Source organism: Pempheris klunzingeri, chromosome 8, assembly GCF_042242105.1.
Source record: "Pempheris klunzingeri isolate RE-2024b chromosome 8, fPemKlu1.hap1, whole genome shotgun sequence".
Classification (NCBI taxonomy): Eukaryota; Metazoa; Chordata; class Actinopteri; order Acropomatiformes; family Pempheridae; genus Pempheris; species Pempheris klunzingeri.
This window is the reverse complement of record NC_092019.1, coordinates 14,599,874-14,623,793: the sequence shown is the minus strand read 5'-3', so window position 1 is coordinate 14,623,793 and position 23,920 is coordinate 14,599,874. Positions and strand designations below refer to the sequence as shown.

The following is a 23,920-nucleotide window of genomic DNA, read 5'->3' as shown; positions in this document are numbered from 1 at the left end:
GCTGATGTGGTATATGTTGGTAACAGTGGCAGCACCACAGTAGACATTTCTTACATTTCTTGTGCATCATCTCCACATAATCTTCATTTCCTTTATTATTATTCAAACCCTGATACTTGAAACCTATTCTATTGTCCAATAACACTTGTGATCTTGCCCTCTGTTGTCACAGAGTTTAATATTTTATCATTATGCTTTTTTTTAAAAAAAATCCATGTATTTACATCAACATGTAGGCATTTGGATTTCCATATACCAAGACCCTCCTCCTACAGTCTTTGCCTGTAGCTCACCATTAGTCTCAGCTATAGATAAACCTGTTGCTGATTTCCACACACCTGCAGTAATCACTCACCTGGTCCTCATCAGCAATCTAGCCTCTACTCCTCCCCAGTCTTTTTAAGCCCAGTTCACTCTCTCCCTTACTGCCAGAATCTCCGTTTCCCTCGTGGTTACATACGGCTCCTTGTAGCACTATTACCTAGCGTTTGCCTTTTTGCTTCCTTCCCTCGTCCCGGCCCTGTCTGATTGTTTCCCCAGGTCTCCAGCCTGCTCCCTCCTGATCTCCTCCCTGGCCCTGTCTCCCCCGTCTCCAGCCTGCTCCCTCCTGGTCTCCACCACCGGTTCAGTCCCTCACTCCACCAGCCTGCACCTCCCGGCTTTCTCCTTGTGCTCTGTTCAATAAACTTTCCATTCTCCAACCCTAGCCTGTGTCAGTCTGCATTGTGGGTCCAGCCAGCTCGGTTCCCCACAACAGAGAGAACAACTCGATACCCATTTGGCTTAGAAAATGAGCAGTAAACTACATACGTCTATCCATCTATCTGACTCAGGTGAGTGGAACAGTGGCTAAGCTGCAAATGGGGCTGGACTTTGGCTCTCTAAGCAAGTGAGATAAAATAATACTTTAAATAATTCAACTGTCGTCATAAAAACATTGTGTAGATAAAAAGGAACAAAACATAATCACAGGTCCATAAATATGCTGGATGGAAAAAAAAAAAAAAAAAAAATCTGTGTATTAAACTGTGGTGTCAAGGCCCAGACGTCCTCTGTCTTTATCAGCAGTGGCTGTCTGGCTTTGTTTCTCTGGTTCCTCAGAGCAGCATAACCTGATGTGCTGCCATGCAGAGACAGGTTACCGCTAAGTATCATCTGGAGTCATAACCGAGCTGCCCAGAGGGTCCTGTACTCCAGGAACAGGGTCAGCGGACTTCACACGGGTGCTCTGAGCCTCCTTAGTGTCGGTCTTCCAGCTTTTAAGGTCGCTCATACATATTTCCCCTTTCAAACACAGGAAACAAGAGATGAATATTATTTGCAAACTGCCTGGGCAAATGTTTGTTGGTAATCCATCCAAATACAACTAGCTAAAAAAGCCCTGTAACCTGTCTGTAGCAGATTTGTATGCATGTTAATTTACAATTAATTTCCAGTGAGAGACCAAACAGAAAAACAGAACCCCCTTGTACACCTTGACGCAGTCCATTATTAAACACCCCTCTGTAAATGAGGTTGACAATAAGAAAGATAAATGATAGTGATAAAGTGAGAAATGCAGCCATAGACTTACTTGCTGTGTTCTCTGTGGGACTTTCTGTGCCATAATGGAAACTATTCTCCTTTTCTGATGATTTCTTAAAGTTTTCCAACTAGACCAAAACAGATTTATAACGCAGTGTTACCCATTTGTTGCATGTGTGCATGAAATTTCTTGTTAAAGAAAACTTCTCTCAAGTCCCAGACAAAAGAAAATAATGAAATCATCAAATGAACAAAGGCAGACAAGAAGTCTGGGTACAAAAAAAGGCTAATATATCTCAGGAAAACCCTACAAAGGCTGATTAACAAAGCAGTGTGATTCAATCAGCTGGCTAATCTCATCAACACCTATGACAGTATACGCAATATCTCTGTTTGCATCTGCCTCAAGACCCCAATGATACACAAATTCAAAGGAGACAGAAGTAGACATGCTTACCTCAGTGCATATGGATTCTGACAGTCGGCTTGTGAATGGGCCTTTATCGTCAAATTTGCAGGTACTGCAGGAAAACAAGAGTGGCATTAATTATGCTTCACTGAAAAGTTAGCTTTAATTATCACTAAACAAGTACTGTGGAAAATTTGTTTTACCTTGAACTCTGTGATAATGCTGGCTCACAGTCAATAGAGCTGTCATTATTCTTTAAAAGGGAAAATGTTTTAGACACATGACAGAGTGAACAAGTGACTGACAGCGAGAAGCAAGGGACAGATCTCACCTGCGGGGCCTTATTATTGGCTTTCGCATCATGTGGACTTCCTGCTTCAATGTCCTGGTTTCTGGCTTCTTTTTGGCGCTGCATCTTCACGTAATCATATGTGCTTATTCCTTTAAAAACTATAAAACCAAGAGAAGAACAAACACCAGAGGAAAATGGTGAGGATTATAGACTGGATGGGGGAGAAAAAGAACCCTATCAAATGTCTGTCCTGAAGACTGTGACTCACAGAGGTAAAGGTGGAAGCCCAGCAGATGGCAGAGCAGCAGCAGGCAGATGCTGCTCAGCATGACGGTTATGAAGGCTAATATAAGGAGACCGGCTGAACTAGTCTTTATGGGTGCTAAGGGTAAAAACATCAGCCAGGTACCATTCCCCTGCATACCTATGGAAAGGAATAAGTTTTTAATGATGCACCAAATATGATCAAAGCCATTTCTTTGCCTTCTATTCAGTCAGATAAAGAAATCTCAACTTTATGGTGACTCACTCTCAAACTGCGGAGCTGTCCGTAGGCTCTTTGGGTCCAGGTAATGCTGAATAAATATGAACAAGATGACAGCAACGAGCAGGAAGACACCAAATGTGGCAGAGGTCAGTGCCCCAAAGAAGCACCTGAAGACAACAAAAAAAACCCTGATCTTAATTTATAAAGCATTCCAGCTACAGAAAGTACACTAGTTCATCCTAAACGTTTTATTACCGGTAGTTTCTGCCACCCACGCAGGTGTTCAGCCATTTGCAATGATGATCAAAGTCTTCCACACACTTGTTGCAAACAGCGCAGTGTTTTACTTTGGGCCCTCTACATGAAGATTGAAAATGTGGAAATCATTAAACAACTGCATCAAGAATGCCAAATGATACATTAACTAAAATCACATTAGAGACAACTGCTTTGGGTACATACACCTTGACATCACATAGGTAACAGTGTAGGTCCTGGATGACATGAGGTTGCTTTGCCCGATCAAACTGCGGCACTGAACTGGAATAGTTCTGTTTAGCTCTCACATTGGCATCTGCTGGATCTATGGTCACAACAGCAATATGGGTGAAAAGGTGTACAACAAACGCTATGCCCATCAGCTGCACATAACCAGAGTCAAGGAAAATAGCAATAACACTGTGAAAATACTGCAAATTGTGATAAATGTGCAGTTAAGTGCAGAATACTAAGTGGCACAAGCATACACGAACAAGGAACTGCAAACTGTTCTACACAAGTGGATCTTTTGTGTGAGAAAGTCAGCTCTGAAAAAAATCAACTGTTCTCGTGGCTGAGTGAAGCCTCAGTTAAATAAACCAGTGTTGACATCATGCAGCATTCAACATGTGACAAAAAAACACCACTGATCATGTCTTTTGGGCTTAATAGAGACCACAGAGTACCAGAGTCCCATCTGGTGTGACTGGAGCCCATACAGACAGCTCACACAACTGCATCCTTGTCTTGTCCAGCAGCCGAGACAAAACCATAGTGGAGACTAATGTTTGCTCCATCTTCAAATCTAAAAGACTCATTGCTGCATACTTAACATTCAGACTGACTGCTAGGTTTCAACTGCGTGTTAAGGATACAGCGTAGACCACATGCTTCCATGGCAGAGGCAGAAGAGGGATATAGATGCCAAAGCTGACTATGGTGAGGTAGCTGTACAACAGCCAGCCAACCACTTGGTACACCTGAGGGGGCCACGACCATCCGTTCATCCTGGGAGGCTTGGCGGGCACCAGCTCATGTATACTGCTGCCATGCATGGGAGATGTGCGTCTCAGCCTTTGACCGCAGCAGTTCATCTAGACAGCACAAGAGGACAATAGACAGTCAGTCAAGAAAAAGGCAGGCGTCCTCAAGCATCCATCCACACATCATGCACACTACATGCAAGTCTAGCTCCAGCAGAGTGTGGCTGCATTTGCTGGGGAAATGAGTTAGGAAAATGAGTTGAGCATTATGATAGTGGCTGTTCAATCTTTATGGACCTTCACTTAGTTTTAGTCAGGTGTACAATACACTGGTAACTAATGCAATAGCCTTAGTGTGGTACAAATGGGGTGGACAAAATAACAGAAAGACTTCTCAGAAACACAATTCAACACAAGTGCTAACTACAGCCTCCAAAATGACCATAAACATTTCTAAACTGTTTCAATATCAACATTACAACCTTCATAAAAAGGTAGGATTTATTGCCAGGCTGTTATATTAAGCTACATTACTTTTAGATGAGTTTACTTAATGAACTGTCAGCTCTGTGTATTGTGTGACAGAGGCAGCAGACGGTGCCTTATCCATCTCCACAAATGACAAAGGCTCTGCTGCATATAACTAACAGGGAGGATATAGTCACATACCCTACAGGACAGAGCTGAACCAGAGTAAAAGGGTTACAGACAGACTAACATCCCCTCCTTCGTAAAAACATCTTGTGATCACATGTTTTGCTCTTGGCCTTGTGCCTGACACAGCAAATTAACTAAAAATTGTCCAGATAAAACTTTGAAAAATACAGGGAACAAAGAAATTATTATGCTTTTTGTTCATTATTAGATTAAATCTATAGGGGGAAGGACATGTATGTAAAGGGGTAATAACCCTGTGGCTGTCTGTCCTCCTGACAGATGGTTTTATTGCCACCGTTTTCCACAACAAAAGCTACTCGCTAAGGTTAGGTTAAATGTAACCTCCAATGATTATAATTACAGATACTTATTATTAGGTCTGTATTAAGTTTAAAAACATAAAATATTACTTACTTTTGCCGACGAAAGAGGGCGACTAATTGAAAACAAGATGCTCCTCTTCGACTGAGTTAGTTACAGACGGAGATTTCCCATGTATCCCATGATTAGTTTGTCAGCTGGGCAGGTGCTTCAATAAGTAAGATTCACATGACGAACAACCACACACACCGCCAGGGTAACACGAAATAATGATTAAAAAAACACACGTAAATGCGGATAAAAAGCTCCGGGGACGGATTTGTGTCACCGAAGGAGTCTGAAGTTGGAGATCACCACACACTCAGCAGGTCGCAGCAGCGCCATGGTAACTGACCCGCTACTGCGCATGTGCAGCTCTGCTCAAGATACCCTGTACTGACTGAACACACACACACACACACACACACACACACACACACACACACACACACACACACACACACACACACACACACACACACACACACACACACACACACACACACACACCTCTGTAGCTTGTCTATCAAAATTAGTATTTGCAATTCTTTTTCACACCTTTACATGCTGGAGAATATAAACTCAAAACTAGTCAGTGCTTTATTCCCAATACACCAAGACGAAACTGCAAACATAAGCATGCACTATACTTCTGCTTTCAATAATAAAGCCCTTGTTCTTTAAAGGTCCCATTTTTGCTCATCTTAAAGTTTGTATTTGGGGGTCTTACTAGAACATGTTTATATGGTCTAATGATCAAAAATTACATTATTTTTCTGTTAGCAGACGTGGCTGCTGGAGCTGGTTTCATCATCTGTCTTTTAGAAGAACAAAATACAAGGTGGATTCAGGAGGTTTTCGGTGGACGGTGGCCATTGGCCTGCTGTGGGGCTGGAGGAGGTCACATGATGAACAGATCCCCTTATGATGCCATAAGGGGAGCCAAATCCAAACGGTGTGTTTTCATAAACACTTACTGAAAGATGGAGCAGGACCAAAAAAAAAAAAAAAAAGATGGTTTTTCCTCATAGTTTAACAGTCTGTAGTCACGCCAGAGACGTATTTATGTTGACATTAAAAAGTGCATTTTGCATAATATGGGACCATTTTCAGTTTCTAGGGTAACACTATACTGAATGTAAATGTATACTGCATACATATCGCTTTATTTTCACTTCCCTTCACAATGTCTCACAGAGACATTGTGAAATGTCCTTTAACTATAAATGTGCTAAATTTGGATGAGCATTACTGGTAGACGGTTCCTACATTTTACAGCTGCTTCCGCAACATGTAAAATACATTTTTCTTATCAAACCACACACATTTATAAATACAGGTGCAAGCATTTATTTTTTAAGAGTTGCACACATACAAAACAATAAAATTACACAGTCTATACAATTATATTCAGTATTTAAAACAGGTCAGAGGCTTCTGCTGTCTCCACAGTGGTTAAATAGTCAAAGGCAGAGCATCTAGTGCTGTTAACACCAGGATAGCAAAATGGCAGTTTGTGTGGTCAGCTGTTGGCTGTGCTCTCTGGCTCTGGAGACTGCAGGAACTCATATGGATCATGAACCATTTCAGACTGGTCCCCCACACCCAGGTGTGATGGGCTCCCTGTGGACAAAAGAAAATATGGTTCTAGTGTTGTTGCACTGGTGTTAATGTTCAGTGTAGAGCGATAAAAAAATTGCAGAGAAGTGGTTGTCTAACATTTAGGTGATATTTACTAATGATACACTGTTTAATAAAACTTTAACTTGTGATTATTTAGCATTAGCAGTGCTCCTTTATAACCACCTAATATTTTTGTCTCGCTCTGATTGCAGGTACCTAAGTGGTGCTGGTCCCTCTCTGAGGCGTTAGAGAGGGAGGACAGGTTGGACGAGGGTCTGGAGCCGACTCTGTCGACCTGAGCCTCTTGGAACTCCTGCAGGAGTTTGTCTGCATCGTCAAAGTGCTGCTGGCCCTCCTCGTTCCCCGGCTCCTTCTTCACAGTTTTACCTGATGAAGAAAGAGAGAATGTAAGATCATTGTAGGAAATTAAATGAATGATTAACAAGAGAAAAAATGCACACTATTCTAGTGAGGTTCTAGCATGCAAGTACGCAAGGTGCCTACTAATAAACTAGCTCAAAGATAGCAGAGCCATACAAAGATATTCGCATAGTTTGACTGCTGTGTGCTGCAAAATGTAGTAAAAGTTCTGCCTGAGAGTTTTAATAGGATTAAGGTGTTCAAATGGCTATAATACTGTGACTCCTCACATCTTAATCTCATTAGACTAATTCAACTACTAGCCTTATCACATTAACATCAGTCAAGTTTAGAGTCTACATGGACTCTACCTTAAACATTTTACAACCCTTATTAGGTTATGACTGGATTACTGGTGTACATGTGAATGTGGCCACTCTAAGTGTTGACATGGATAATCACCTAGTGAGTTCAACATGGATACATCCAGAGACATGTCAGGATAGTTCTTCATTGACATGAAGTCCAGAACCGAGCCACTCTCTCCCAGGCCGGCACCATCTGCCATCTGACCAAAAACACAATGCATCAATCAAATGCTCAATCAACTATTTAAATGTACCATAACTTTAAAAAAAAACAACAACTATAGCATACCTGCATGTCACAGATGTTGGATGTGGTTTCATCAGGTTTTAGCATGATGTTCCTTTTCTGAAGAGTAAAATAAGCACACGAAGCAAGACTGTGTTACAATTGGTCGAGACAACATTGGAGACTGAGGAGATGATGGAAGTAATGTGTGTGCATTGCTGGCTATTTAGTACACGTCAAATACCTGTCGGATTTGGCTGACAGCTTTAATGTGATCGCCTGCGGTCATCTTGTCCAGAAGCCCATCAACCCAATGCTTTGTGATACCCCCGCAGCCCTTGACAAACTCCTGTATGCTTAAGGTGACAGAGAAGATATTAAAAGATGAAAACAGGGATGCTGTTTTTTTTTTTCTCCAACGGATGATTTCAAATCTAAGTTTAATCTATGACGGAAAAGTCCCCCTACCTGAGAGCACATTGTACCCCTGCATCATCTCCATAGGCTGAGTAGAGCGTGTCCACCTCCTCAGACAGCAGGTCTGGAAAGACGGAGTTCTTCTGAAGGCTCTGAACATTGTAGGCACTGCTGAGAAACGTTACTACACAAAGCAAGAGGGAAGCATGATGTATTATAAACTGTGGCAGTTTTAAAGATAGTCATAATCAACAAAAGTGCACTTCCTGACATACCTTTGTGTCTCCTGTCATCTTTGAAACCCAGCGTCGTTAATCCCGGCAGAAGCTTATTTGACAGAGAACTCAGGTCGACTTTATGAGTCTCCTCTTCTACACGAAATGAAGAACAATTCACTTCATTCAGATATCAGACATTATATCAATGTATTGCAGATCTTGTGCAAAAATTGGGTTTTTAAAAGATCTTCAAAAGAGTACACAATGATAACAAACCTTCTGCATCAGGATCGAGCTGATTTACCACAGTATATAGAAGAGTATTATCTTGCTCTTTACGCAAGTAGCCCATCTGAAATCAACAGAGAAAATATATTGTCAATACAAACTGCACTGATGAGACGAGAAGCTCACACACCCAATTGCATCAGAAACATATCTGTAATTTACTTAACCAGCACCACCTTATGTACAACAATATAGCTACAGTTAGTGGAGACATCATGTATGAATGGAAATTTATACACAAATAGTAAAGTGGAGAACCTTAGAGTTGGGCATGTATCTGTTGATCCGATCTCGAGCTTCGTCTGCAGAATGCTCAACGAGAGCCAGAACATGCTCCTCTGCTGTACTGTCAGTCAAGCTGCAAGCGTTTCCTTCTGGTTCATACAGGTAACTGAAATAACAGAGGTGACAGACACAGTGCTCAATCACAGAACATCAAATATTTAGGACATTTCATTCCTTAAATGTATGTAAGAAGTCAAATTTAATCTACATATTACAAATCAGGGATACCTAATGACTTCCTTCATGTCTTTGACTGGTTGTTTTTTAGACTTCTTAGCTGATTCCACAGGGAGGGGGATTATCTCTGGAGGGGGTATTTCAGCTGCAAGGTCTTCATCCCCCAAAATGGCTGCCTGCTGGGTGTAGTCCATGTCCTGCATGAAAGACATGCTGCGCTTTAGAGCCAACAGCCGCTCCTATACACAGAGTAGAGGAAAAGGTGCGACGATTAACTTCATCTGCTGAACTAGCAAAGTAAGGATAAGAGAAAAATGTAATTCTATCTGTAGTGAAATGTTGGCTGTAAAATTATATCATTAAAAGCTGGAACAAAGAGAAGTGACTAGAGAAGTGACTAGAAAGAGAAGAGCACTAACAGAAGGGTCTCAGTAACTGACTTTTCAATGAAGTCAAACCACAAAACGACTAACATGGACAAAGTAGGTGTCAAATAGATAACATGGATGGGCTACAAACACAAACAAATAGTGAAAGAAATGTGTTTATTTTTGTTCCATTTTACCTTGCTCATCATCTTGAATCCTGTATGGAGCAGTTTCTTAGCAGCCTTATAATAGACAGTCTCTGGTCGGTTGTACACCATGGCATTGTCACACATCAGTTTAAAGTCCGCCTGAAGGCCAGAAATTGACGGCATTAGGTCAAACTTCGTTTACACACCCTGTCTTGCAATTTTTAATACTGTGAAAAGAAATCAACATTCATTATCCACCTCTCTGTGTGTTGAAATGTATCCTCACCTTGAATTCTGTAACTGTATTGTAGTCATTGTTTCTAATCTTGTCTTTCATGGTGCTGAAGTCCATAGGATGTTTGATGATCACTGAGTAACCAGGAGCAATCGCATCCGTTACTGGAGATGAGAAGAACCCATGCGGGTCTTTCCTGGAAAGACAAGTGATGTCCCATCAGTGTTATTCAATACAGCATCAACCTCTAGATTTGTTCAGACTCGCCTTTTTGAGTGTGAGTGCTCTCATCTGCACATTATCTGTCAGGCCAATATGGTCAATATGATCAATATCGTTGGGTCTTGCTTGTGCTGTGCTTTGATGAACATGACCACATCATACAGTACAGGCCAAAAGTTTGGACACACCTTCTCATTCAATGCGTTTTCTTTATTTTCATGACTACTTACATTGTAGATTCTCACTGAAGGCATCAAAACTATGAATGAGCACATGTGGAATTATGTACTTAACAAAAAAGTGTGAAATAACTGAAAACATGTCTTATATTCTAGTTTCTTCAAAGTAGCCACCCTTTGCTCTGATTACTGCTTTGCACACTCTTGGCATTCTCTTGATGAGCTTCAAGAGGTAGTCACCTGAAATGGTTTTCACTTCACAGGTGTGCCTTGTCAGGGTTACTTAGTGGAATTTCTTGCCTTATTAATGGGGTTGGGACCATCAGTTGTGTTGTGCAGAAGTCAGGTTGATACACAGCCGACAGCCCTATTGGACAACTGTTAGAATTCATATTATGGCAAGAACCAATCAGCTAAGTAAAGAGAAACAAGTGGCCATCATTACTTTAAGAAATGAAGATCAGTCAGTCTGGAAAATTGTGTCCCCAAGTGAAGTCGCAAAAACCATCAAGCGCTACAACGAAATAGGCTCACATGAGGACCGCCCCAGGAAAGGAAGACCAAGAGTCACCTCTGCTGCTGAGGATAAGTTCATCCAAGTCACCGGCCTCAGAAATTGCAAGTTAACAGCAGCCCAGATTAGAGACCAGATGAATGCCACACAGAGCTCTAGCAGCAGACACATCTCTAGAACAACTGTTAAGAGGAGACTGCACGAATCAGGCCTTCATGGTCAAATAGCTGCTAGGAAACCACTGCTAAGGAGAGGCAACAAGCAGAAGAGATTTGTTTGGACCAAGAAACACAAGGAATGGACATTAGACCAGTGGAAATCTGTGCTTTGGTCTGATGAGTCCAAATTTGAGATCTTTGGTTCCAACCGCCGTGTCTTTGTGGGACGCAGAAAAGGTGAACGGATGGATTCTACATGCCTGGTTCCCACCGTGAAGCATGGAGGAGGAGGTGTGATGGTGTGGGGGTGCTTTGCTGGTGACACTGTTGGGGATTTATTCAAAATTGAAGGCATACTGAACCAGCATGGCTACCATAGCATCCTGCAGCGACATGCCATCCCATCCGGTTTGCGTTTAGTTGGACCATCATTTATTTTTCAACAGGCCAATGACCCCAAACACACCTCCAGGCTGTGTAAGGGCTATTTGACCAAGAAGGAGAGTGATGGAGTGCTGCGCCAGATGACCTGGCCTCCACAGTCACCGGACCTGAACCCAATCGAGATGGTTTGAGGTGAGCTGGACCGCAGAGTGAAGGCAAAAGGGCCAACAAGTGCTAAGCATCTCTGGGAACTCCTTCAAGACTGTTGGGAAACCATTTCAGGTGACTACCTCTTGAAGCTCATCAAGAGAATGCCAAGAGTGTGTAAAGCAGTAATCAGAGCAAAGGGTGGCTACTTTGAAGAAACTAGAATATAAAACATGTTTTCAGTTATTTCACACTTTTTTGTTAAGTACATAATTCCACATGTGTTCATTCATAGTTTTGATGCCTTCAGTGAGAATCTACAATGTAAATAGTCATGAAAATAAAGAAAACGCATTGAATGAGAAGGTGTGTCCAAACTTTTGGCCTGTACTGTACATCATAATGTGGCCAGGTTTACATTTGAGCAGATGTTGTTCAAGTGTTGATAACAATCTAAGTCTAACACAACAACAAAGTCACTAACAACTTTTCTGGCACAACAGGACTCCCCCTTCAGTCCTCAAATGCACAGTGTATAATAACAAGTCACACACAAATACTGGGGTTGAAAGTTATGAAAATCAAAGGCCTTTGTCCCCTTAGCATGTTTGTGGTCAGCTAGTTTAATGTCGATCTGTCAGTTGGCCCATGTGGCAAGTGAAAAGGTGACATTTTGACCTGAGAGTGGTGTAAAAAGGAAAAAAGCTCTGAGTGGCCACAATGAAGAGATTTTATCTTTTGGTGAGTTTAACTATGTTCAGTAAGTTTCATGGCAACGTGCCCTTTCATTTATGACATTTCTTGTGAGATGTGCCAGGTGATGTTCATGTTAGAGGAAGAAGGGTTCCCCAAAAACATTAAGATTCATCTTCAAGGACAAATATCAGTCTTTACCTCAACCTTTACTCAACCTTAACCTTAACCTTAACCTTAACTAAACCTTTTAGTCTTTAGGCTTCCGGCATGTAAAGTGTTGACTGTGATCTAGTTAAAACTAAAAAAGGACAGAAGGCTGACATTACAGGTATAGTTTGATTCAGTGACGCTCACCTCTGCAACTGTCTCAAAAAGTGCTCCAGCAGCTGCTGGCGAGGAGTGGACTCATTCTCTGCATTGCAAAAACATAAAAAAATACAGATATTCATTAGTACATTTGCAATTGCTCAAATAAAATCTAATGTTGTCTTCATTGACAGGTAAGAATACCTTGTTGTGTCCTGCATGCTCGAACCGGCCTGTCGCCTTGCAATTCTACTTCCACCTTCATATTGGGGTGAAACTCCTCCAATTCAGACTCTATCTCAAACCTCTCTTTCTTCTTTTTCTTCTCCTCCGGCTGATGAGATACAGTCATGGTGTGAGTGACTTGTCAGTGACATCATTGAAAATTTACCAGACATATTCTCAAGTTTAAATTTAGTTTACTAACCTCTAATCCAATACTTATGCTTTTTGACAATGTGAAAGGTTCAACAGGCACACCGGCACTGGCAGCTGTAGCGGCCGCTGCCTCTGATTCGTTCTGCTCGCGTTCTCTCTTCTTCCTCTTTTCTTCCTATAGAACAAGATGGGCACCATTTTAAACTTACAGTGGCAAAAGGACAGGTGTTATCAGGTACAATAGTCTTTTGTAAACTAACCTTCCGCCGTCTTCTCTCCTCATCATCAACATATTTGTCTTTGTCCTTCTCAGACTTTTTCTTTTTCTTCTTCTTTTTCTCTTTGTGGCGTTCTCGCTCATGATCTGATCTGTCATCATAGTAGCTGGAGTCATGGCCCGAACCAGAGAGCTCAGTCACTTCACTCCCTCCAACTTTGAGCACAAGCTTCAGAGGCTTCTCAAGAGCTTTGTCCTCATAGTCTACAACCAAAACAAACAAGGCAATCATTGAGACAGGAATCATGGTACAAAGTGAACAGTTGTGGCAAGAGTGAGCATTTGAATTGATGTTGGCATTAGTTTGACAGGAACACTGGAAGTTTTGTCTGATGTTATTACCTCAGACACCAAATAGGTTGTGTTTAGTAAAAAGAATAGGCATAATAAACTACAGTATGGTATAATTGGGTTGTTTTGTATTCTACGCTGATATTGATGTTGTGGGTAATTCCATACCTGATGTTTAAATGTCTAAAATCAGATGTAAAATAACTAACTAACAAAACAATGTCATACATTATCTTACAATAATCTGATTAACTCAATGTCTCAACTTGAAATCATACTAGCAAAGTCTCAAAGATAGAGCCGAGGGATATGGATCATGTTGGTGAATTAGGGTTTTTCAAAAAAAAAATATTTAAATCTAATGTATTTGCCAGTTGGGCGAACCAGCTAAACTGAGCTAAGCTAGCTCAGAACAAGCTAGCGCTAGCTGAAAAAAGCGGCGCGATGACAAATAATAAAATATACACTCAGGTACCATCAACTGTTCTCCACTCCGGTTTGTGTTTCTTGTGTTTTTTCCCCATATCTCCGTGTTTATATCCAAAGTCTTATGTTTAATCCAAATATACTGCAGCTGGTCGGTAACGTTACTCAGGTTGTATCAAATCTATGCAACAACAAAGCTAGCAGCAGGCGGAAGTGATACCCCCAAACAAACGATGTATTTCCGGTGTAACAAACCAGCGCGCTGAGTTTGATTGACTTTCTGACAGCACAGCGGACCGTAGATAGTTTCTTGGGTGCCAGACCTTTGGTGGAAGCAAGTAGTCACGTTCATAAAGTAAATGTAAGGTATGTTGTCGGTTTTGTCGATGTAGCAAATTGTTAGCATTACTAGCGGAAGGATGTTAATGTTAGCCAGTCATGTTAGCTAGCTACAGCATCGCCGAGTTACCAAGCTAACGAAGCAAACTTATCGCTTGAGTACAAAACTAAACAGTAGCTGAATTGAATACTCTTTCTGAAGAATGCTGCTTATAAAGCTCCCAGTGTTGCTCTGATTGATGTTCACAGTTCTACGGTAATGGAGGTGGGAAACCAGAAACAAAACATTCATGTGGAGGTCCATGTTAAATCTCACAGGTAGGTTCAAAACAGGTCAGTGAATGACTGGATGGAGTTCAGATCAAACCACAGAGCCTACCATGAATGCACAAAAGCCAGAACCTTCAAGGAAATATGCAAAGAGAAAATGTTTTTGGTCATTTGTGCCAGTCACCTATTTAATGATTGAATAAAAGTCAAAATGTTTTCCAAACATTTACCTCAGAATCAGGTTTCACAGTTTCGAGTAGGATTTCACATTACAAGGAATTTGCCTCAGTACATTAGTACATAATGTAATAATAATAATAATACAATAAAAAATAGAATGGGTGAGAGAGAGCATGGATAAAATAATGAAAGATGCCCATACAATCAATAGTCAGATACTGTACAGTCAAATATTGCACGGATGAACCGATAATATACAGCGAGTCAGATGTTGAAATGCCTGAAATCACTCATTTTTGTAAGAGTGAAGTAAGGCTCTAACAAACATGGAAACCTATATTCGTATGGGTATGAAAAAAAGTTTTGCTAATGGAATTGTAAATATGTAATTGGAGCTACACTTTCCTGTTTTTCCTTTTTCCCATTCTTGTCCATATTTCAGCACAGCTAAACTGTCTGATGTGAGGACGCATGTTCTGGCTCTACTGAATCGCCACAGCATGGTGTTCGGAAACTACAGGTGGACAGAGTTCGATGAAGACTTCCTGCAGAAACATGTGGAATGTGTGGCTCTAGTTGATGTTGAGGAAATGGTAACACAGGTCTGTTATTTCTGTATTTTCAATCATCTTTATCATTGAGTATTTTGAATAAATACATTATAATGCTTCACAGTTTTTTTTTTCATTAACTTTCCTCCCCACACAGCCCCTTGATTTGAAGAGCTGCTCTGTCTCCATTCACATCTTCACTCTGAACGAAGATGGACCCAGCACGCTCAGTCTGGAGGAGGATGAGGAGCTTTCAGCTGCCAATCACTGGTTGCTGCCTGCAGGTGACACTGGACATCATGTTGAGATCTTGCTTTCTTAGTTTGATTTTATTTCTAGTTGTAAATCAGACAACCAGAGAGGATCTAATACAGGAAGTGATCATTCTACGGAGTAAACCATTGGCTTATCATTTAGGCATGTAGTATATCATAGCTTCACACAGCCCGAAATGCTTTTTGCTTGTGAAACTTGTAGGTGAGATGGGTTGTCTGAGCATCTTCCAGCTGAATTAGGTGCTCCTCAGAACAAGAAAAGCTAAATAATAACTTCAGAACTTCAGAAAAAGAACTGGAGAACATTCCCTGTAGGTTTCAAAGGTGGCTGCAAAAACAGTCAGACACTTCTTCTGTTTCATGTATAATGCATGACCTTGTTGAGGTCACAAGAGGGCGCCTGTCATACGAGTGTCTGGAGGTGTAAATTATAGACTGATCAATACTGGATCTTTGAGGCAAATACTGATATCAATATTACTGATACTGATATGCTGATGAAAAGCAACCAAAGGTAATTCTTTACTTAACAGAAACACATAACATAAACAAACAACATTGATACAGTTTGGCAAATCTGTATAGCAATCTCTTGTTATTTATTGGCCAACATGCACACTGATTCTGCTTTATCTTGAATAAGGTAACATCAGCAGATTTTGTTGTTAGTCTATGTCTAATATGAACAGGCCCTGCAAAAGCGGACTATGGGCTAAGTTTCTGCGAAAATAATCAAAAAACAGATCAATGTCCTCTATCAAGGTAGATGGATTTTTAATTTAAAGGTACAGTCACAATAGTAATAGTAGTCATATATATATATATATATATATATATATATTTTTTTTTTTTTTTACCCTGATTTGCATCTGTTTGTATGGTAACACCTTCCACGTGTACTGTATGTCTTTTGTATTTTGATCTCAGACCCTCCTCTCTGTTTGGCTTATTACAATTTGATCTTATCAGAATATTTCCCTAAAACGACTTGATCTCTTTAACAGCTGAATTTCATGGGATATGGGAGAGTCTGGTATATGAGAGTGGAGTCAAAACCCAGGTGAAAAACATAATGGCTGTTCAGACTTTGAACGAAAATGATTACGTAACTGTTCGTGCTGCTAAACCTGATAGTGTTTTCTTTTTCCTCCAGCTCCTGGATTATGTCACAACAACAATTTACTTCTCAGACAAAAATGTCGACAGCAATCTGATTTCATGGAACCGTGTTGTGCTGCTACACGGTACATAATTAATCAGTAATGAGGTTGTGTCAGAGATGATGTGTGAAAAATAGCCGATTTATCACTCTTTGTATGCTCACCTGCAGGACCCCCAGGCACCGGGAAAACGTCACTGTGCAAAGCTCTTGCCCAGAAGCTGTCAATCAGGCTGTCAAGTCGGTGAGACGGGCCACATTTTAGTGAAACCGCTTTAGCACAAACGGTATCTGCTCTTTTCATTTTTAATATATCCCTGTCCCTGCAGGTATTCTTATGGGCAATTTGTCGAGATAAACAGCCACAGTTTGTTCTCAAAGTGGTTCTCAGAGGTACACCCAGCTCCTATTATATTAAATTGTTCAAATGGAGGATTTTCTAGATGGAACCGAGATTATTTTGTTTGCTAATCATGCCCCATTGTTGCAGAGTGGTAAGCTGGTTACGAAGATGTTTCAAAAGATCCAGCAACTGATTGACGACAAAGATGCTCTTGTGTTTGTTTTGATTGATGAGGTAAAAATCTGATTCTTGTAAATTAAGTTGATATTGGAGTCTGTCTTATCTAAGCTCCTCAATTTATTTATTTATTTATTGAGTACATTCCTTCATCGATCTGCTTTACCTCTACCTCAGTTATCCGTTGTTCAGGAGTGTCTCTGCTTTGGTTGCTTTGGCTAAAAGGCTCCTTGTGAACCTGTTTTATGTTGGGTAGGTGGAGAGTCTGACAGCAGCTAGGAATGCCAGCCAGGCGGGAACAGAGCCCTCTGACGCCATCCGAGTGGTCAACTCCGTCCTCACTCAACTGGACCAGATCAAACGGTCAGGAAGCAAAGTAGTCTGTGCTGTTTTAAAACCTCTCTCTTGTAGCACATGACACCAGAGGTCTTAGTTCTGCATTCTTACAATCACTCTTAATTTCTGCTTTCCCTAGAAAATCCTTTTGTTTTGTATTATTTACGCACGTTTGTCTTGGGTCGACTTTTGGGCTCATTTTTCAGACATTCCAACGTCGTGATCCTGACGACTTCCAATGTGACAGAAAAGATAGACTTGGCCTTTGTGGACAGAGCTGACATCAAGCAGTATGTCGGACCTCCATCTGAGAAGGGCATCTACAACATCTACCTCTCCTGTCTGGAGGAACTGATGAAGGTGACCAAGCAACATTTTTTTTCATTATTTTTAGTTCATCATTTATAATGCAAAGCACATCTGCCTTAACTAACTTTCATGTTCAAACCTTGGGGGGTGTTTTGCGGGTATGATGAATCTACTAGTTAACAAGTGACTGTTTATGTTTTGGGCATTTTTGAGAAATGATGGTCAATATCTTGATTCAGAAGGCAGAGCAGGCCTTGCATGAATGACAGGGTTGGCGGTTCGACCCCCAGCTTCCAGAGCACTTGAGCCTAATTCCCCAATTCCTCCTGATGGTTAGACCAGCCCCTTGCACGATAGCTTACGACCACTGCGACTGTGTTTGGGTGTGAATGGGTGAATAAACAGCAAATTGTAGCCCTTTTATCCAAAGAGCTATGGATAAAAGGGCAAAAAGGATGCCTTTTAAGAACACTTCACCAAAAATGCATAGATGTTTGACTAATGAGCCTGATGTACTAGTAGCAAGACCACAGCATGGGATTCCCAAAAATTCTTGAAACTATTTGATATGTATTGAAACACGACAGAATCTAACCACCTTGGCAGCTTTTTTCCTTTTAATTTTTGTGGACCCAATAATGAACTGACTGGCTAGTTAGGATTGATTTATATATTTTTCAGTATAAGATATAAATTTTATATGGCACAATAAGTCAGTTAATGTTTAACTATCAGCATCAAAACATGAGCAGTACAAAAGCAACAGGTATAGGTTGAGTTAGAATGTCCCATACAGTATGTCTACATTTTGTGCCGTGTGGTTATGTGCAGTGCCAGGTCATCTACCCCCGGCAGCAGCTGTTTACCATGTTTGAGCTCGAGACGATGGGCTTTGCAAAGAGTGAGGTTTCCGAGCACAGTCTGAACCTGAGGAACATTGCTCTGTGAGTATAGCCTCCCATAATGCAATAGCACTCAAATCACACTGTCTCCGTGTGCTCTAATCATAACATCAAGTGTTGGCGAGGACTGAAACAGCCAGAGGCTAATGATTTGTTTTCTTTTCGTTTCCAGAAAAAGCAAAGGTTTGAGTGGAAGAGCACTCAGGAAGTTACCATTTCTAGCCCATGCGCTGTTCGTAAAGGCAAGTAAATTGATTTTCTTCTACGTAGTATTGGTGGAAAAAAAGAGTCAAATTGTTTTTAATGTAGTTTGTTTGCGTGCAGACACCAACAGTAACTCTTGAGAGGTTCCTGGAAGCTATGGACAGAGCAGTGGATAAACAGAGGGAGGAAAAAGCTAACCTGGTCAACGGTGTCTGAACTTACTACAATGCCCAAAGGCTGATACATAATTGTTTGTGAGCTCTCAGCCCCACACCCTGTTTGTTTGTAGTTTGGAAAACCACAACCCTTACATCTTATTTTTTAAAAGCTTAATCCATTCATTTGGCAGCACTATGTTAAATATGTTGGCAAGTTTTAACAAACGCTATCTTTACGTAAGACTTTATTCAGGTAATTTTGTTGGTGCTGCTACCTTAAAAGACCAAATCCATGTTGGTTTCAGTATTGGAAGTTTGGTTTAAGATGGAGTAACCATTGCTTGAACTTTCTGTGCGCTATTAACCGAAGTGTTTACTCTGTTCTTATTTTCAAAATGGCATCTTTATGTAACATGAAGCTTTAACCTTAAGACTTTTGGTTCCCATGTTAAAGGGATAGTTCAGATTAATAAACGTGTTGATGTCAGAGCCTCCACATTAGCTCAGTCTGTGGATTTTGTTGGATATATCCTACTGAAATGTCAGGCAGAAATGAAAAGCAATACCATGACAGGCCAGAGGCACCAATGGACAACAAAGCATCAGAATTACAACAGTGCAGTTTGTTGTGAAAGGCTAAAATATTTGGAATTCAGTGTTGTGGTTTTAATTGTTGTTGTTAACCCACTTCATAATTTCCTGCTGCTCATTTCTGTCATACAAGTTACCATCTCACTCATTCATCCTCAGGACCTGCTTAATAAGCTAATGTTCATGTTCGAGGATGTTCAAACCTGTGTGGAAGAATGTGAACTGTCCCTTAAACATGACATTTTTTTTGTAAACTGTTCATGTGGTGGTTTTAAAAATGGATGCTCCTCATAGACCATCAGTTAAAAATGTTCAATAATTTTTTTTCTGTATTTATGCTAACAACAAGTCCTCTTTAAACTCTGGAGTCACGTGTTCATAACAACTATTTTTTTGTATATAACATTATAATAAACAATATTGTTTATGCTTGCTTGTCTTGCTGAAATACTACAGCTGGAAGTAGATGCATTTTGGGAGATTTTCAACAAAACCTTTAGGCCACCACTTGGTGGCGTACAGCTGCTGCCGTACAGTTTTACACATGGAAAGACTGATTTTACACAGTGCATTTTATGAGATGCAAGATAATCACAATAAGGGCAGTAAGTGAAAACGCTTGCAGCAATAAAACCAGGTTGCAGCTGACCTTGAGCGGGTTTCATATAAGTTATCTAAATAACTGAAAAGCAGAAACCCCCACAAATATAAAATGTACATTTGCAAATCTGAAAGTAGAAACGGTCCAGGTTTTGCTTGACTGCAGTTGTGCAGCTGACACAGTGCTCCTTTATTAGACGGGCCCCTGCCTGGGGACTCAAAGTGACATATGGTTATATTGTCTGACGGCGTGTGTTTGCGGGTGGTTGTCACCAATCTGACCTACAAACAAAACTGTTGAAAGATGATTCAGTTTTGAAATGTATCAGTCGTACGCACAGTTTACATGAGCAGATCAGTGGCTCCATTGTTCGTATGAGCATGTTTTGCATTCTGTGAATGCTCTGCTGCTTTGCATGTCAGCTGCCGGGTTCAGACAATGTGCCCTTTGTTTGTTGTTGGGCAACAGCTTTTTCACTCCACTTCAAAGGTGGATTTTGTAGGCTGTTCCTGAATGTAAAAGGAAAGCAAACATTGAGTTCATCTTTATTCACACGCTTCATTCCCACTCAGTTCTATCACTGTCACCTTCAAAATGTATGTTGGGTGTTTCATTAAGCATGTTTCGCATGGAATTTTACATTTGATTTACTGCCTAAAGTCTGTTGATGAGATCAAGCAAAAGATTTACACTTTAATCAAATATACCCTCAATTACAGATCTTTCGGGTTAACAAGAAACCCAGAATGGATATCCCCTCACACATAAAGCTTTTGTTTCACAAAGGAAGCATAACAGTTGTTTGTGTGAATCACCCCTTTAATGCCAGTGTTCTTTTTACTCCTAATTGTTTGGTGCCCACAATTTTAATATGCCAATTAAGTTTTTCTGTGAGATGAATCACTCTCTAATCTGTTAATCAATGATCACAAAGTGGAGGGAGAAAAGAAAGATAGAGAAAGCGAGAGCTGTAGGAACGGGCACGGTAAATAAAACCATAATTGCTCTGTCTGGAGGCCTTTTTCTTTTGACTGTAGCTGGTCCAAAACCAGGCAGCTGTTAAAAGGCAATCAAGACGGAGGAGGAAGAAAAGTCAAAAGCCTTATTGTTACAGGGTTTTATCACAGTCTCAAGCAGTTTGAAATTGTCAGAAAACTCCAAGCTAAACAAACAGTGTGATGTTTATCCTCTCAACCGTTGTTCAGGTACATGGCTGAAAGCAATGGAACATCATTGCATGTGCCAATGGTGATTCACATAGGGAGGGGATTAACTTACACACATACTTATAGGCATGTTAAGAGGAACAGAGCTGCACACAAAACCATGGAAACTATCGCTCATTTCTCTGAGGATAAAACCACTTAAACTGACCATTTAAAAGGTTATGATTGGATGATTTTAAAGTATGATACTTCATCAATTGACAAAAATTGTGAAAAAAAAGTGCACTGGTGCCAGTATAATGATCCACATCCTCTGTTCAAATACATAATAAGACACCATAAAACTCAAGCTGTGTCTGGGTTTCTCTCAATTCTTCATCAACATGACAGCCTTTGATGATAAACCAGGACTTTTATCCAAGTGAACATTGCCCTTAAAAGACATCTCTCTCTCTCTCTCTCTTTCTCTCTCTCTCTCTCTCTGTGTGTGTGTGTGTGTGTTCCCAGTCTACAACTATTCTGTTAAAAACTGGAAACAGTTGTTGTTCCTGCTTGAGCTATGAGACTTTTTTTTTTTTTTTTTCATGTCCTGCATGTAATTCATCCATTTAAGTGGGATGTTAAACGGTGTAGGAGAGAGAGGATGAGGGAGAGATACCTTGTAAAGAGGCAGAGTCCTGGAAGCCAGGCTGCATAAAGAAATGGTGATAATTAGGCACGGCAAGCGGGATCAAAGAAAGCTGCCATCAATGAGCTATGCAAATGTCGGCTCATCCTGTCAACCACAGACAGTGATCTGAGAGTCTTGTGTCTGTGAGAAGTCAAATGGCAGACAAATTGACAGGAAGAGCCATATAGATGCACTGTGCATTCGTCGTGATGTGGTGGTGGAAGTGGGACACTATGATACAGTGCCATTCGCACAGAAAATAAGACGCTCTTCCAGTCGCACAGAGAATAAATGTGTCTTATGTTCCTCCAGACAGGACTCCTCTGTTTAGGTAATAAAGGACCGAGATCACGCGGTTTAGTGCATGGACTGTAATTTCTTATATGACAGCAGCACTTCGGAGCAGTGAGTGAGAGATACACCAACTGCATAATAACAGGTTAGGTTATGATAACAGACAAAGAACAAAGTAATACCCCCCCTCGTTTTGAATATAATCTGCACAGGAGCGGAGTATTTACAAAACACTAACATCACACTGATGTTTACATACTAAGCAAAAGGTTGCTTTAGTAAATGAATATTCATAACTCTTGGCATGTGTCCTGCGGGCAGGCCCTGCTTTAACACCCTGCCAAAGGAAACAAACTATAAAACCGCTGAAGAGCTTTTGATGTCTGCTGGGAAGTACAGCAGGTTCTTTCTAGTTCTCTTTTATAAACAGAAGTTTGGCTTTAGTATCTGTTGTACACAAAACTGAAACTATTAATGGAAATTATAATTGGCAACCTGTGTGGTTAGACTTGTGTTATAATCAGTTACTAAATAATGAAGTTGCTATTAATTGAGCCTTGTGTGTTTTCCTTACATGCCAGAAAAGTTTGGAAGTTTTTTTTTTTTTAACAAACCAAAATCTTTTGGACTGAAGTAGGCTAATCCAGAATAAATGAAATAATAAAATTCTGGGTTATGTACAGTCATAGGTCCATGTGCACATAGAGCTGATAAAAGTTCAGTAGTAGACTTTTATTATTTGGTGTTTAGATTAGTTTGACTGAGAGAAACTTGATACAAATAGGTCTACAAACTATTGTGACTAACAAAACAATGAAATCCATTAAGAGAATAATAAAAGTGCCTTCGTCATAAATATAAATCCACTTTAAAAAACCATGAATGGAGCCGGACGGAAAGTTACACCAACAGAGGACGCGGTTTTACAGTCGACGACACATGAGGTGCCAAACCAGCTTTCAGTGCGTCAAGTTAAAATAAACATACAACCGGAATAGGGATTATTATGCTTTTCAAAATAATAGTGCAATTGGTAAAAGTGGGAAAAAATATAGGTGTTGCGCGTACAGTCTATGGTGTAGCAGAAGAAATACTCAGAGGCAACATTACATTTGGTTAAAAAGAATACATTATGTCTTTGTTGGTTTTCACAAAATGAAGGTCTGTTGATTGCAAACCAAAGTAGTGGGGTAAAACTAACCAGCATGCTGCTTATAACTTATCAAATGTGTGAATTTCCTTGATTTTGGTGTTAAACAGAAGACCTTGGGGTTTTCTGGCTATTTTTAAGACAAGTTTTTCCTCAAATCTTTCCGTAATGTGCAGCTGAATTAGGCACTTTTCAGATCAAGGACAGCAGAAGCTGAGAGGGAAAAGGGTAGGAACTCACTCACTGATCTATAATTATGATACCATTATGCTTGCAGTATAATGTAATTGTGCAAAACATGCGTCCACTACAATCTTTTCTCCCTCTAAAATGCCATTAACAAATTTAAAACACATCTTTGGCCTATCTGCAAAATTGTGTTGAGGATTTGTTATGGTTTGTTAATTTTAGACTCTTTAAAGACTTCTGAGTTGTCACTTATTATAAACAATTGATTGGCCCAGATTAATCAGCATAACCCTCATGAACTGAACGAAGTAATGCATAAATCCTTCATTGTGGTTACTTAGATTTATGATTAAATTGATGCTATACTAAATTTAAAAAACATATCTAAATAACC

At 40.4% G+C, this 23,920-nt stretch overlaps 3 protein-coding genes across 5 annotated transcripts; 1 reads left to right on the top strand and 2 right to left on the bottom strand.

Annotated features, from left to right (window-relative positions):
* Positions 1–1,008: 1,008 nt before the first annotated feature.
* On the bottom strand, positions 1,009–5,293 carry zdhhc11 (zinc finger DHHC-type containing 11). 2 transcript variants are annotated; one of them, XM_070835860.1, is made up of 11 exons: positions 5,025–5,293; positions 3,846–4,064; positions 3,175–3,353; positions 2,968–3,069; positions 2,755–2,879; positions 2,494–2,649; positions 2,265–2,383; positions 2,137–2,186; positions 1,982–2,045; positions 1,574–1,652; positions 1,009–1,284 (listed from the first exon to the last, which is right to left on the bottom strand). In XM_070835860.1, exons 2-11 carry the CDS (start codon positions 4,062–4,064, stop codon positions 1,145–1,147), a joined length of 1,233 nt encoding a protein of 410 aa, XP_070691961.1. In that variant the 5' UTR covers positions 5,025–5,293; the 3' UTR covers positions 1,009–1,144. The 2 variants fall into 2 exon arrangements, with proteins under 2 accessions (XP_070691961.1, XP_070691960.1); XM_070835859.1 differs by having other exon boundaries at positions 2,137–2,383.
* A 1,046-nt stretch (positions 5,294–6,339) lies between these two features.
* On the bottom strand, positions 6,340–13,857 carry brd9 (bromodomain containing 9). Of its 2 annotated transcripts, none has more exons than XM_070835111.1 (17): positions 13,712–13,857; positions 12,929–13,149; positions 12,718–12,843; positions 12,495–12,624; positions 12,339–12,396; positions 9,736–9,880; positions 9,498–9,608; positions 8,984–9,171; positions 8,729–8,861; positions 8,459–8,534; positions 8,240–8,335; positions 8,016–8,148; positions 7,792–7,903; positions 7,611–7,667; positions 7,416–7,521; positions 6,810–6,980; positions 6,340–6,593 (listed from the first exon to the last, which is right to left on the bottom strand). In XM_070835111.1, exons 1-17 carry the CDS (start codon positions 13,758–13,760, stop codon positions 6,493–6,495), a joined length of 2,013 nt encoding a protein of 670 aa, XP_070691212.1. In that variant the 5' UTR covers positions 13,761–13,857; the 3' UTR covers positions 6,340–6,492. The 2 variants fall into 2 exon arrangements, with proteins under 2 accessions (XP_070691212.1, XP_070691213.1); XM_070835112.1 differs by having other exon boundaries at positions 8,984–9,129.
* Positions 13,858–13,918: 61 nt separating this feature from the next.
* On the top strand, positions 13,919–19,817 carry trip13 (thyroid hormone receptor interactor 13). Its single transcript, XM_070835683.1, has 14 exons — positions 13,919–14,028; positions 14,251–14,319; positions 14,894–15,053; positions 15,160–15,286; positions 16,282–16,337; positions 16,431–16,521; positions 16,608–16,680; positions 16,766–16,829; positions 16,927–17,013; positions 17,213–17,319; positions 17,499–17,652; positions 18,433–18,545; positions 18,676–18,745; positions 18,828–19,817. Exons 2-14 carry the CDS (start codon positions 14,261–14,263, stop codon positions 18,921–18,923), a joined length of 1,257 nt encoding a protein of 418 aa, XP_070691784.1. The 5' UTR covers positions 13,919–14,028; positions 14,251–14,260; the 3' UTR covers positions 18,924–19,817.
* Positions 19,818–23,920: the final 4,103 nt, after the last annotated feature.